The sequence below is a fragment of the Ruditapes philippinarum genome, unplaced genomic scaffold (genome assembly GCF_026571515.1).
Source record: "Ruditapes philippinarum isolate M1 unplaced genomic scaffold, ASM2657151v2 ctg3525_1_1_1_1, whole genome shotgun sequence".
Taxonomy (NCBI): domain Eukaryota; kingdom Metazoa; phylum Mollusca; class Bivalvia; order Venerida; family Veneridae; genus Ruditapes; species Ruditapes philippinarum.
In genome coordinates, this window is record NW_026860043.1 from 37,992 (window position 1) to 54,138 (window position 16,147).

Here is a 16,147-nt window from a genome sequence, read left to right on the forward strand (position 1 = left end):
CTAGTGCCTGTGAGTGGGGAGGTCACGAGGGGTCCCTGTGTGTCCAGTAACACTTTCCGCGTATTTGTTCTGTTCGCTTTTCGGTATAATTTCTAACAAAATTGACAATAATAGAATTAAACATACAGGGTATCTTAAGCTTATTTATGGGTCTTTACTTACACGAAAAGAGAGTTGGTTTGTTTCTCGTGTTGAAAGATGATGTCTTCCAATTTTTGAAGGGAGTTTGAACCAGAAAAATGGTATTTTTTCTGGACTATTTCCCGCGCCTCTGTTTTGGAAGCCTCCATCTTGTTTTTCTGTGATGTCATAAGCATGTGACTTCGAAACTCCGCCTCCTCCAGGAAAGGGATGTCAGAAAGTGATTACCTAATATTAGGTACACTTATTGTCACACGGTGTTTCATTATACTGCAAGTTACACACAAGAACGCAAATATGGTTGCACCAACGCTTAGTTTCGAAAATGAAGTTTTTGCGAAATTTGCTTTTTATGCCGGAGTAGTTTTGTTAAAGACAGTTATTATGAGTGGATGGACTGCGAGATATCGTCTGCCAAGAGGGGTAAATGTTTTCTTATTTCTCAGTTTTCAACTTTGCATGTTTATATTATCTTGTTGTTCAAGCCAGCTATTGTTTCCTTTTCTGGTATGTTAAGCTGAGGATGGCCAGTGTCATGGCTAGAATTATAACTCATACTTTATTTCTTTTTCTATCTTTAATTCATTTTAAGACAATGAATTTTTCGGGTGAGGAAGCTATCCAGCTAGCTTACGGAACGTCGGTGGTTCTACTCAGGTGAGCGTTCGTGCCTGAAATAATGTACAGGAGGGCACCTGAGGTCTTCCTCTACCAGTAAAGCTGGAACGTCGCCATATGACCTATACTGTGTCGGTGTGACGTAAAACCCAAAACAAACAAACAAAAAAGACAATGAATTTAAAAAACAGTTATAATCTACATCATACTGCTTAACAATCAATTCTGATTATGACTAGCAGGCTATAAGCTATAGTTTAAACGATTGAGCGGGGATTTTGAGAGACAATGATAACTAAATGTTACCATTCTAGAATCATAAAAAACTAGCCATCATAATTATCCCTGACACAACAGTTACTTCATTTAAGATACATGGAAGATATCAATAAATAAGGAAGTTTAAAACTTGCATTTTCTCTCCCTTAATATTCATATATTTAATCTGATAAAGCTGTAGCTAAAATAAAGTAAACATATAACCTTTATACTTAGTTAGCATGTTCATACTTGAAAACCACCTAAACATTTTCCTAATCTTGTTCACGTGACATTTATTAGTGTCATTAAATTTCTTTTTTTTTCAGAACACAATACAAATACAAACCCTTAAAAAAGGAAGTTTGCTCGCCAATCTTTGATGTACTTAGTTGCATAATTTATTCATTCGATATTTTCCATATGTACATCTACTTATACATATTTTTAAATTGTTAAAGACCCTCAATGCACCACAAAAAGCTACTCATATGTCATTTACTTGAACCATGTTTTTCTTCTGTTGCTTTTTGGTAATTAGTAAATTTAAAGTGGTTTAGTATTTTTTATTGTATGAAAGTCAAAATTCTATTTGTTTAGATTTTGCTACAATTGACATTACGCCGCCTGTCAATCAAGCTGACAGGGGTCTTACAGATAAGCAAATCGGCGATCGTTATCAGTTTCACGCTAAGATGTCTGCAAAATCCGCCATTTTCCTTAGACAAACTACTAGTATTTGTAGAAGACAGTGGTGCAGCAGTATTTATACTGAAATTATTTTGATTTTTGGTCAATCTAAAGCTATTTAATCGGTATATCAAAGTTACCAACTATCCTGACATATAAAATATTATTATAAGGTCTGATATGACATTTTTGTTCGTTCTTAACATAGTGTCAGTAAAATGCTGCAGTAGAAAAATAAAATGCGAGAATATGCTATGAATATTTTATGTGAAATTATCCTACCTAAATATTTCTATCAAAGCTCAATGCATTAAGATTAAATATTTCGATACATCTACTTCAGTAACATCATACCTAATCACGGTTTTATTTTAAAACCAAGGTCTCACCGTCTGGTGTATGCGAAACTTATTTTGAAGTGAATAATATTGCGTTTTATCACGAAACATATCTAATGTACACATATACATATAATCATATATCATACTACAAGGTTACGCAAGGGCAATTTTCTCATTCAATTTTAACAATTTATGCACAAATGCATTATATATAAATGATTTCGCACATAAAACCCTAAAAACATTTGTAAATGTTACTGTGTTTTAATATAATTTTACTATTTATATGTTCCGCTACTTAAATTTTAACTATCTTTGAATTTGTAAACTAAAATGATATTTTGTCAGTAATATCTTCCTCGAATTCAACGAGAAATATAACAAGATCTTTGCCAAACGCTTTATTCACAATTAATGCATGAATGAAGTTATTTGTTACTTTTTTAATACCATTATACATTGAACTATTCAGGAAAAGTATTAAACTTTTATACCAAATTATATAAGGAAAATTCATTAGTAACTTATTAGTGGCACAATAGTTTCCTGTAAACGTCGGTACCGTGTTTTGTCTAAGGTTCTGAATGACCGGGTCACGTGAATCAGTGGGCGGAGCAATCTCTTCTCTGGCGTAATGTCAATTTTTACAAATTATTTCATATTTAGGGCTACTTAATGTTCGAAGCATCTAACATACTAAAGCCATATTTTACATGTTATAAAATTCATGTTTGACCCTAAAATAAAGAAAGTCGTTTCTGAGGCATAATGTGCCTTTAATATTGTAATATTTGTGATATAATAAGTAGGAATAAATTTCTGTTACTTCCTTGAAGACTTGTACATTACTCTAGGATAGAATTGTTTACATTACTGTAGGTATTTATCTCCTCTGAAGATTATGTGGGAAGATCCGGACAAACAATGAAAATTGACGAAGATGTTGAAAGAACAAGAAGGTTAGCATTGTCTATTTTATATGAAATAATAAGAATACTGATTTATGAACACTCATTTTGTATATACAGAACAAAAAATAGACTGTGTTTTCTTTTATATAGAAATCAATATTTTGATATCAAATGTATATTGAAAGTTTATGGAGATGTATTAGCAAATTGAAAACTTGTAACTGTTACAGAATTGTCATGTGCCACTCATATTTGTACATATATACACATAAATCGCAATACTTTATGAAGGGTTCCAGGATATATAGTTACTGTATGTAGTATACGTGATTACACTATGATACTTGATTACAATATGATATTGAAGTTTTATCACGCCCGTTTAACTCACGAGTGAAAAATGTCCATCGGTAAAAATGTTGTGAGCAACTTCCGTTCCTCGTTGTGAGCACCCATCTAGGACGTGTGACACGATAAACAAGGTGAGTTTTTCATAATTTTTAAAGATTACAGACATTTATGTAAAAATATCGGAATGCAGTTAGCTAGCGATGTGTTTTCCGATTATGCACATGTAAAGATATTGGCTGTTGGTCGACAATTTGATGGAAATACCGTGCGACGCAGTCACTTGGGGTAGCTGGAAAACTGGAGTCAACTTCTCTCCGGACCAAATTTAACATTGAAAAACGTCGATTCTGGTGACGTTTTGTGCATTCTAACCTAAAACAGATGCCCACAAGTCTTCAGCGTAAATTATTACACGAAAGTCTTCATAGAAACGAAGATATACCCTTTTTTGCTTTAATCCTCGTTGTGAGCACCATAACCTCGTTGTGAGCAAGACAAGCGCAGTGCGTGTCTGGTTTTAATATGTACAATTCAAGTGGGGAGAATACAATTTTCAGTCTACCAAAAGCAATCAAAACGTTTTTGCACAATAGTTTCTCTTTGCAATAGTTCTTCTTTGTCTACATAACTTGGCCAGTCTAACATGAATAAAACTCAGGATAAATACATGCATGTTTATATTACACAGACTGCCCTCTATGTTAAAGGTACTCCACTGAGGTACGGCCGAATGTCACAAAAAAAAGTAAAATTTCACGAACCGATAATTTTTTGTTACCTGCGTGTTAGGGACATTCAAACAGAATCAGTGATACATTGATATGTGTTCTTTGGATTGGCAAGTCGTTTGAAATACATATTTTCTCCAATTTTTGGGAAAAGCGTTTAAACACCTTTCAGCTTGCAAATCTGAATAAAAACAACGGTCACGTGATGATTATCGGGATGACTAAAAAGCGAAACGGAGAATTTTTTGTGTATCGGCAGCAACGAAAGTGCGAAAGTGGAATATACCAACAATCCATAAATTTTAAAGCAAATTATGGGTTTGTTTGTTAAATTTCTTGTTGTTCACATATGTTCTTGTGAGAAAAATCTTTCAAAAGCAATTTCAATATATTTAAAGCATTACATTGTTGTAATCATGTTTTTTTCTCCATTACAATGATGAATTTAGCTAAACGTACGGAGTTGAAAACTGACATAGTATAACACAAATTTTACCAATATTCTATGTTTATTTGAGGGCTTTCGTGTAATTGTTAAATAGTATGTATTAACTTTGTAATGGTTAAAATATCATGATATCTAGGCTTAGAAAATTTACTTTGTCAATCAGTGTAATGGGTCCTATTTCAAAGGTCACTTTGGTTTATCTGACACCCGTTCAGGAAAAAAAAACTTGTAATACCTTTTATACAACGAACATGAACTTGAGTATTGTAAGCATAAAAAATCACACGCACACACAGAATGTTATTCCAGATATTTCTCTTTAACTCTGATCAAAGCACTGAAAGCACAGGCTAAATAGAGAATGAATCCAGTCTCATTATAGGACATTTAGGCTTCAACTTTATTAGTTAATAATTCTTATGTATGTCTAGTGCATAAAATTAAAATTCTATAAGAAAAAAAAATCGATCTTCTTTGCTAGATAGATCTGAAATTTAATATTTATCATTTTACATACATATTTGCATATTTATCCGCATTGGATGTAAACTTTGTTGATGAGATGATTACTACGTTTTGATCTAGACATTCAAAACTATAGGTAATTGAAACCTGTTTCATGCACATGGTAAACATTATCAAGAAGGTCGGAAAAGAGTTACAATCTGGCTCTATTAATATTATTATTATCATTATTGATTTAGCAGATATCCTGATAAATTTCTTTCTTATTGGAAGGCATCCGTACCAGTGATGGGTCAATTGAGCTGTGCTTTAATGTTAACAATATATTGAAGCTTCTCGGTGGAAAAGAAATTGAGAGCGTTATAAGAGTAAAAAAGGAAAACTGGAATAAAGACAATCAAGGCGACGCCAACGTTCACAGGACGCAGCCCCCGACACAGTCAAGCTTCCACAGCAGGGTTATTGTCGGGACTAGTGAAATAAACTTAAAACTGATTATATAGTTGTTCTTTTTTAAACCCTAACTTTCTTTCAAATTTAACGAAACAAACAAAATCATGATACTTGCAAGACAATTGTGAAGGGCAGGTAAGTAAAAGTAACTTTAAGAATTCAGTAAGATATTAATTATTAACCTCACCTCATACAACAACCATTGCTGAAACTATATTCTATAATTACTTCCAACTCCTAGACGGTATACAAACTTGGGAAAGGGCAATGCATATCTTAACCATTGTTTTTACTCCTTATAGCCTGTTTATCATGGCATACTCATTGTTAATAGTTTTGTAAATATTTTGATAAAAAAGGTCAGGTTCATTTCCCGACGATTTTGAAAACACGAGTGACTTGTTTCAAAAACTGCAACGGCTAAATATTGATCGGATGCATTTCATTGCATAAAAAAGTTAGGAAGAGAACCCTGCTTTTCTTGCTTTATAGCACTAAAACCTTTACTTTTCTCTACTTTTGTCTCTTCTTTCTTCCTTTTTTTCCTTTTTTTTTAGTCTTTTTATTTACCACTTGAAAGCCTGAAATTAAATTTTTCATTGATACTTTAGCCGTGGTCCTGTGTTGCTTGGTCATGTGGATGAAAATGCTATTTTAAGCGATGTCGAGAGCGTATTTCATAAATAAATCTGACTGGCGAGTAGTGGAATATATACATGTCGGACTGTTTTGGCGAGAAGAGTTTTGTTAAATTATTAACATCAATGTTAAACAACAGGTTTATCTTGAACAAAAAACCTCGAAATTAGCCCGAAATGCAATGGAAAATCTAAATTTAGTATCACTTGATTTTATTCAGGCATTGTTCGTATATCTTCTCCGTGGTGCAAGGGTAACGCGCTCGTTTAGTGTGTCTGGGGTTCAAATCCAATTCAATGCAATTATTTTTTATAAAGTTTCTTTGTTATGGAAACAGCCACGATATGCAAGGATAAAGTGTGGCTGTCATGAAAATGAACATAAATGATTTTTGATGCAACTCTAGTCATGCAAAATTCCATATGTATCAAACTCTGGTACCAAGCAAGAAGAATTATAGTACATAAAAATAAACTTATACAGGAAAATAATACAGTTATACAGTGCGATTTAGATTGCAAAGATCAGAAAATACCACAGAGCTTGCAGCCTTTTGATTTATCTTGTTTTTCGTATGTATGTTCTGGAGATTAGGTGGGTGGTTCTCGTAATACTTTAAGATTTATAAGATTGTGTATTAAAAGCCTTTGTAAATTGTTTCGGAAATACTGGATATCGTTTTGAAAATTTATAGAGCTACTGAAGTATTTTAAACACATGAACGAAAAATTTCACAGTAACAGGCCTAAGTATTTTGGTTATAGTGATTATACCGTAATCAAACGTTAAAGGTCTTCTAGGAAATGTTCTTTGGAATTAAATACTAAGGGTAAGCACTAGAACATAAACCACCAGATTGCTTGCAAAATCTTTATCGGCAGGATAAATTGGTTCAGAAAACATAATTTTTCACAGTCATGATCAAATGAACAGACTGTCATTTTCTTCCTGTTACCGAAAGATACGAACAGATTGTCATTTTCTTCCTGTTACCGAAAAATACACACCAGGAAGATTTCAAGTAGAAGACACGTCACTGACAGAATGTTCTTAATATTTGAATAGAAAAGAATTTGCTAAAGCCAATTTATGAAAGAGAAATCGGGGATGCTACTTATTAAATTATTTGCCAATAAAAGAGGGTTTATTTTACTCGTATAGATTATATTCAAAAACAAAAGTCACAAAAAGCAAAGGTTACCTGATATTAAGATGTAAACCGCGACATATAAAATTAATTTACCTGTGAAACTGGAGTGAAAATGTGTTAGTTTATCCGGTTTTTTCTTCAGTGCCTTCAGCACTTTGATCTTATCTGTAGTACAAGTAAACTACGGTATATCGTTTTCACCGAAAAATCATTAAATTCTAAACAAGTTTCTAATAGAATCATAAACATTTATTGTATCATAGTTTGAAGACTTTTCTGTTGAAAACGTGTCCTATTTAAATCGAATTCATATACATGCACAGTGCGTAACTGGAGTGCAGGTAATAGTTCCCAACACTCCAGAGCATGGTCATTGATGTTCTCATTCTTTTTTTTTTTTTTTTTTTTTGGGGGGGGGGGGTGCTTTTTGTGGAATAACGATAGAAATGCCATATTCAGAAGCTGGTTCATAGGTTTTTTATGGGTTTTCATATTGTTACAACAGGGAACGTGCATTTAATTTTGCCTATGGTATGAACATGATGTAATTGTGTGTGGAACGTGTATGTACGATCCTATCAAGATAGCCTACGAAACGTCACTCATTACATACACAGATGCCCGTTTGTGCCAGAAACAATTTTGCAAAGGGGGCATCTGAGTTCTTACTCCACCAGTAAAACTGAAGAGTCGCCAAAATGACCTACACAGTTTTGTGTGACGAAACCCCCACTCCATCCCAAAAACAAACAATCAAATCAAATCAAATGAGACATGTCATTAACTGTATTTGATTTAAATACGTTATAGATAGCGTTAAATACTTTTATTAGTGTGATTACACTGTGCTCGTTATAGTATAAATATCACCGATGCATTATGTTTGCCTTAGAATATTCAAATTGAAACTGAAAAGTCAATGAAAATTATTGTACATGTATATAATATCTTTCCGTTTTGTCTAAAAATGTCCGCTTCGCTGGCGTTTGATTTTTCAAGACATCGAAATTGCTACCTTGATTATCTTTTATACAGTTTTTCTTCGTTATATAAACATGATAGGTTAGAGTGTTGAGAAAAAATCAATAGACTTTTTTACCCCCCGTTTACTCTGTTGTTCCAAAAATGTCCGTTGCATATTTTAGTTATACCCGATGAATTGTGGGTAACTTCTGTACATGTCTGGGAAAACCAACTTTCATTTTTGCATCAAAAACTAATGTGAAAATGCATTTTCTAGCATAATTGTTGTTAGAGGGTTGGTTAAAGTGTAAGTTATTGTTATTTTAGTCATAATATTGTGATTTGTGAGGAAATTTGTTTACATTTTTTTTGGACACCAAATTACCTGTCAGACCTCAGTGTAGCCCCTTTAACTCTGGCAACACGAAGTATATGCAATTAAATACATAATTTACCTCCCCTTATTAGTTCACCACCATTTGCACAAACAGCAAAACATCAGCAAAATTGTAGGTATAAGTAGTTTGTTTTTGTTTACCATTATATATTAAGCTAAGAATATACTAGTGAAGTGTTAAAAGTTACAATACACAAAATAAGTAATCCTCCGCGAAAAACGATAGTCGCATACATAATAACAGATTCAAATAGTTCTCAGCGTTTGTTTGCTCTTGTGCACGAGCATTTTTCATGATTTTAGTTGCACTGTCTTTCCTAGAAAGCTCATGACAATCTGTGTTTGACATTTAAATAGCTTTTTCATCATGAAATAGTGGCATTTTAAGAAATCTTCTTGACTTCTTAGGTGTTTCACCACTGGTACAATTTTGGGTTTGCTAATTTTACAGTGTGTTTAACTGAAAAGAATGTTTTTGCAAGAGACATGACCAAAACTTTTCTTTTGATTTTTATGCATCACTGACAGTTTTTCTAGTAGTTCAAATCTTTTTCAGACCAGGGCAAGTACAAACTTGATGCCTCGCTTCGGTCTCTCCTTGAACGACCCCATGTCCAATCACTGAAAAGAATAGTACTGCAGTTGGAAGGCCTTGTCCAAAGAGGTGTTGTGCCTAAATATGAATTAAATTGATTTACTAATAAGGACATTATGGCCAATCTTAAATGTTTTATGACAAATTGACCTTCCAGGTAAAGGCCATTCAGGGATCAAGGAAAATAAAAACAGGCCCGTAGGAAGGTCTTGTGCTAAGGGATGTTGTGTTTAAATATGAATCAAATCCGTTTATTAATGAGGAAGTTATGGCCAATGTTAAAGTTTTCGGACGGATTGACGGACGGACAGTTCAAAACTAATATGCCTCCCTTCGGGATATACACAACGTCTTGCAAAGAAATGCTGCTGTTCAAAAACGTTTTATTTGCTTTGGTAGATTGAAAATTATATTTTCACCATCTTTTGTTTGTTTTGGGTTTTACGTCACATCGACACAGTATAAGTCATATGGCGACGTTCCAGCTTTACTGGTGGAGGAAGACCTTAGGTGCCCTTCCGCTCATTATTTTAGGCACGAACGGGTACCTTAGTAGAACCACCGACGTTCCGTAAGTTAGCTCGATAGCTTCCTCACATGAAAGAATCCAAAGTCCCTGTCGGGATTCGAACCCAAAGAGGTGAGGGGCAAGTGGTTTGAAGTAAACGACCTTAACCACTCAGGCACGGACGCCCCCTTTTTCACCATCTGAATAACATATTAAAACCAGACACGCACTGCGCTTGTCTTGCTCACAACGAGGCTATGGTGCTCACAACGAGGATTAAAGCAAATAAGGGTATATCTTCGTTTCTATGAAGAATTTCATGTAATAATTTACGCTGAAGACTTGTAGGCATCTGTTTAAGGTTAGAATGCACAAAACTTCACCAAAATCGACGTTTTCAATGTTAAATTTGGTCCGGAGAGAAGTTGTCTCCAGTTTTACAGCTACCCCAAGTGACTGCGTCGCACAGTATTTCCATCAAATTGTCGACCAATAGGCAATATCTTTACATGTGCATACTCGGAAAACACATCGCTAGCTAACTGCATTCCGATATTTTTACAAAAAATATGAAAAACTCACCTTGTTTATCGTGTCAAACGTCCTAGACGGGTGCTCACAACGAGGAACGGAAGTTGCTCACAACATTTTAACCGATGGACATTTTTCACTCTTTGTGAATTAAACGGGCGTGTTTATGTTGTTCATATTCACCATGCATGCTTCCTGTGTTTTTATTAATAAAATAAAATAAATACCGGTACAATAAAGTACATTATATTAAATCAAAGTCCATAAAAATAAAACGGCTAACACAAAGTTGAACATTGTATCCCTCATGTAGTGACTTAGAATTGTACGAACAAGGTATAAATTAATGAACTCGCAGTTAAACATTGTACATAAACGGAAACAATATTTGCTGACTTAAAGTTTAAATTATACCTTACACAAAGCATAAAGTTGTAAAAATGTACTTACTAAATCAAAGTTGAACATTGTTCCCATAAGTAATGTAGTAACGTACTCAAAGTTAAACATTGTATCCATAAGTAATGTAGCACCTAAAACAAAGTTGAACATTGTACCCATAAGTAATGTAGCAACTGACTCAAAGTAGAACATTGTACCCATAAGTAATGTAGCAACTAACTCAAAGTTGAACATTGTACCCATAAGTAATGTAGTAACTAACTCAAAGTTGAACATTGTACCTATAAGTAATGTAGCAACTAACTCAAAGTTGAACATTGTACCCATAAGTAATGTAGCAACTAACACAAAGTTGAACATTGTATCCATAAGTAATGTAGCAACTAACTCAAAGTTGAACATAGTACCCATAAGTAATGTAGCAACTTACTCAAAGTTGAACATTGTACCCATAAGTAATGTAGCACCTAACACAAAGTTGAACATTGTACCCATAAGTAATGTAGCAGCTAACTCAAAGTTGAACATTGTACCCATAAGTAATGTAGCACCTAAAACAAAGTTGTACATTGTATTCATAAGTAATGTAGCAACTAACTCAAAGTTGAACATTGTATCCATAAGTAATGTAGCAACTGAACTCAAAGTTGAACATAGTATCCATAAGTTATGAAGCAACTAACTCACAGTTGTACTAAAGTAGCAAGTAATTCAAAGTTGAACATTGTACCCATAAGTAATGAAGTAACGTACTCAAAGTTGAACAGTGTTCCCGACTAACTTAAAGTTATAAGTAATGTAGCAAATCTTAGGAACGGTTACTTACTTTGACTAGTACAAGCACAACGTAACCGGCGCGAGAGTTTGATTTTACTAAGAATGGGTATTAGAATTTTTGATATTTTAATGCCAATGTGCTTTGCTGAGCATGAACTTACAATTAATTCACAAGGAGGTTATGAGACCAGATACAAGGAGGTTATGAGACCAGATTCTCTTTAATTATTGTATACAACTATTCAGTATTTACAATTAAGGTACAATATTGAGCGTCTATCATTGATTTCTTTCTTCTCATTTTCAGATGCCATCTCAACGACATTGAGAACGTATTGCCCTTCGTTCTGATAGGTCTACTCTACGTTTTGACTGGTCCGACTGTTGCAAGCGCCACCTTACACTTCCGGTTGTTTGCAGGATTCCGTTTGTTTCACACAATTGCCTATATGTTTATCCTTCCTCAACCATCACGTGCTATTGCGTTTTTTGTCGGATTTGGAGTGAACATTTCGATGGCTATCACTGTGATTAGGGCTGGCATGTTTTGACATTGTCATATAAAAATTGTTTATTCTAAGTAAATAGTCCGATCTGTAACAATTCCGAATACCATGAACGTTAGTCTTTAAAACAACATATGGAATAATAACACGGTCATCTTGTTTGATGTTACATCGGTAATAAAAAAGCACTAAATGTTTTTGTTTTCTTTTATACATTTACCGGTTAAAAAATTGCACTAAAGACAAAACATTCCATCAAGGATTGGCCATTGGTACATCCCCTTTTAATTTAATACTGACACCATTTTAAATTTTATTTTGCGAAAATACGTTATTGTGTTTTAGTCCACCTATTTCTTTGAAGATTAGTTTTAATGTACAAAATTTAACAAATGGTTATATTTCTTAATCAACGAAATTAACTTGAAAACATCTTTAAAGTGATAGTCATAGCTTTTCCGAAAGGTTATTCATAGATATTTGCCCGTCAATATTTTCCTTATTTTTTATATTATTAAATGCAGGTTATGATTAACATTATTTACCCCCTAGTCAGTTTGTTCATATTTGATACATGTATTAGGTAAACTTCAGCTGTTCTTAAAATATATTTAAAGTCAATACTGATAAATATGTAAGGCTTTATTATTAAGGGTATTTACAAGATTCATAAATTTTTCTCAAATTCGATTTTGGTAATTCAAAAGTGAAATATTATGTACTAGTTACAGATAACAAGCCTATTTGTACTTTTTTATTTGTCCTTAAAGCAATATGCATGCAACCGGATGTTATTAAAGCAGACAGATAAGCCAGTGAATGATGACGTCGATGAATCTTCAATGCTGTAATGAGGCATTTGTATCAAAAACATTATTTTTGTCAGCCTGCTTGCGGTGAGCACGACTTAGTCCCCATTTTGATGTAAAGTTCGGTGAATGTGCGTCCGTACGTCCGTCTGTTCGTGCGTCCGGATATTTCCGGTCTATATCTTGCTCATTCTAAAATTTGGTACAAATGTTATCCATGATGGGATGTTGTGTCGCACACAAAACCCAGGTCCGTCACCCAAAGGTCAAGGTCATACTTGGGGGTCCGCGCTAAACCTGTATACGGAGCGTAACTTTCACATGCATCGAGGGATTTTAATATAATTCAGGACAAAGTTCTCCATAGTGGGGATGATTGTTGCGAGAAAAATTCAGTTCCCTGCGGTAAAGGTTAAGGTCAAACTTATGTCACTTAGGGGGTCAAACGTCAAATAACAAAATAAAACATTCATTTGCGAGTATAACTTCTAAATACATAGATGGATTTTAATATAACATAGCACCGATGCTTTCAATGTTGAGTTGAGTTGTCTCGCGCAAAATGAAGGTCAAGAGGTCAAAGGTCAAATAAAATATAAAATTTGGTTGTTAGCACTGTATCTTGCTTATGCTTTAAAGTATAATGTTTAGTGGTCAGAGAATTTTTGTCAAACCCGCTTGCGCTGAGCTCGACATAATTGTCAAAATGGCTGCTCAGTGTTTGCCATAACTTCTTTGTGCACGGAGGAATCATAGGAACTCTGGAACAGAACCGCATATTGCGGCGCATAAATCCGAATCCTTATCGGCTTTACATATTGTTTGTCCGACCTTCGAATATCTTTTCATATTATGCGAGCGGGTGGTCTTTAATTATCTAATCTCAATTTAATATAATCTGCTAATTTAAAAATCAGTCAAATTTACGGTATATTGAAAAAAGAAAAGGAGTGACATCCGCCATTTACCGCAACGTTCGGCGTAAGTTATCCCCTTGATATGTTTGATTTTTGTTTTAATTTCGCTAGTAATGAATACCAGATGAGTACCTAAAATATTTATCTATGGATTATGTTTTAATATTCCTTTTTTCAGTTAGGCAAAATCAGTTGGACCATATTATTACTGTGTCTGCTTTCTCCATATTAACAAATCAAAACGCGAACACGCCTGTTATAATGCCGCCTATACATGTCAACACGTGTAAACGTTATATATCCGGACAATACCTGATAGTTGATAAAAATAACGGGCACAAAATTCTGAAAAAATAGTAATCAATTGTAGCCAAAGGGGAAAAACTCATGCCGAAAACGCTGCGGCGAATAGCGGATGTCCTTGTCTTTTTTTTATAATACCGTAAAATTTGACCAGTTTTAAAAGAGACAGATTGGGTTCAATTGATAACATATTTTTTGAGGCCATATACTCGGATAATACTAAAAGATATTTAGATGTAGCAGAACCGTTACACGATCGAAAATATGCGCCGCAATCTGCGGTCCTGTTCTCGAGTTCCTATGGGAGGTATTTTCAAATAACATGACTTGAGTTTTTAGGCATGATACTTCATGTCATGCACATGAACCAGGTCACTGGGTCAGACGTCAAGGTCACCTAAGATGATGCAATGTCAAGATTTTGCCTTGGGTATAAAGAGGATGTGTTTTAAGTTAGTGTGATATAGACTGGTATTGATGAACCTAAAAGCAAAGTTTTTTCAAGTCAGCCATTATGTTGTGCATGCATACATGCATACTTAACATGTAGTATGTTTAAAACTCGATACTCGGTCGAGGTAAAACGTATGTTCCACGTTTTCCATACATATAGAAATGTTAGCATTGCTTGAATAACAATGACATAATAATTTCTTGTAGCCGGTTAGTAATCTTGAAAAAAAGAACACTTTAAGATGTACGAGTATTTGTTCCTTATTGACCCTGTCGTGCTTCTATGCAGTCGGTAGGCAATTTTTGGTATAGATCTAAATACTTAATAAATGCGCAAAAAATATGTGAAAATTATAAACACGTACCATATAAATTGAACACACCGTTGATCATGTTATATAATATACACTTATAATTATTGAACACTGAGGGTACCTGATAAGTTCGGACATTATTATCGTTTTTTTTGGACAAACTTTATAACTCAGAAAGATCTTATGTAAAATAAACGTTATTCTTATGTAAACTAAACACTAGGGCTTTAACTAGAAAGTTAAAGAACTATCCTGTACATTTTATTTAAGACTATCCTTTACATGCATTTTATTTAATAATAGCAACCACTATCCTTTACATTTTAGTTAAAATGCCCAATGAGATTACCATATTTCGTTTTGTAATTTTAAAATGACCAAATAAAATTCTTCTTATATTCAGTTCTTCCCTGTAAATTATACAGGAAGTCAAAACTGATTTTAGACGGCTTTCGACCGAAAAAGAAATTACTGAATATAAGGAAATCATGACACCCATTTATTTCGTATTATTTGACTGTAGATATTCTCTTCTTATAATAACATGCAAAGTTTAAATTCTATAGAACAGTTTTAATTTTGCCTATGAGTCTATATGAAAACGTCCGAAAACGTCTTTAAGGATAATTAAAAAGAACGTTTCAACTTTGTCAGTGATTCCGATTAATTGATTTACAGGTTTCCAAATTACAAGTTATATTTATAAAATATGGTGGTTGAAAGGGAGTAACGGTTTCCGTCAATAAATCATTTAAACATTTATCCTGTATATTATACATACAAGTACATAATCATATCCTATAAATTATTCATACAAGTACATAGTCATACCCTGGATATTATGCATACGAGTACATAATCATATCCTGTGTATTATACATACAAGTACATAATCATATCCTGTGTATTATACATACAAGTACATAATCATATCCAGTGTATTATACATACAAGTACATAATCATATCCAGTATATTATACATACGAGTACATAATCATATCCTGTGTATTAAACATACAAGTACATAATCATATCCTGTGTATTAAACATACGAGTACATAATCATATCCTGTGTATTATACATACAAGTACATAATCATATCCTGTGTATTATACATACAAGTACATAATCATATCCAGTATATTATACATACGAGTACATAATCATATCCTGTGTATTATACATACGAGTACATAATCATATCCTGTGTATTATACATACAAGTACATAATCATATCCTGTGTATTATACATACAAGTACATAATCATATCCAGTATATTATACATACGAGTACATAATCATATCCTGTGTATTAAACATACGAGTACATAATCATATCCTGTGTATTATACATACGAGTACATAATCATATCCTGTGTATTATACATACAAGTACATAATCATATCCTGTGTATTATACATACAAGTACATAATCATATCCTGTGTATTATACATACAAGTACATAATCATATCA

The 16,147-nt window shown here is 33.5% G+C and overlaps 1 protein-coding gene across 1 annotated transcript; it reads left to right on the forward strand.

Annotated features, from left to right (window-relative positions):
* Positions 1 to 376: 376 nt before the first annotated feature.
* LOC132758687 (microsomal glutathione S-transferase 1-like) lies at positions 377 to 12,069 on the forward strand. The gene is made up of 3 exons (XM_060750375.1): positions 377 to 564; positions 2,928 to 3,007; positions 11,674 to 12,069. Exons 1-3 carry the CDS (start codon positions 439 to 441, stop codon positions 11,915 to 11,917), a joined length of 450 nt encoding a protein of 149 aa, XP_060606358.1. The 5' UTR covers positions 377 to 438; the 3' UTR covers positions 11,918 to 12,069.
* Positions 12,070 to 16,147: the final 4,078 nt, after the last annotated feature.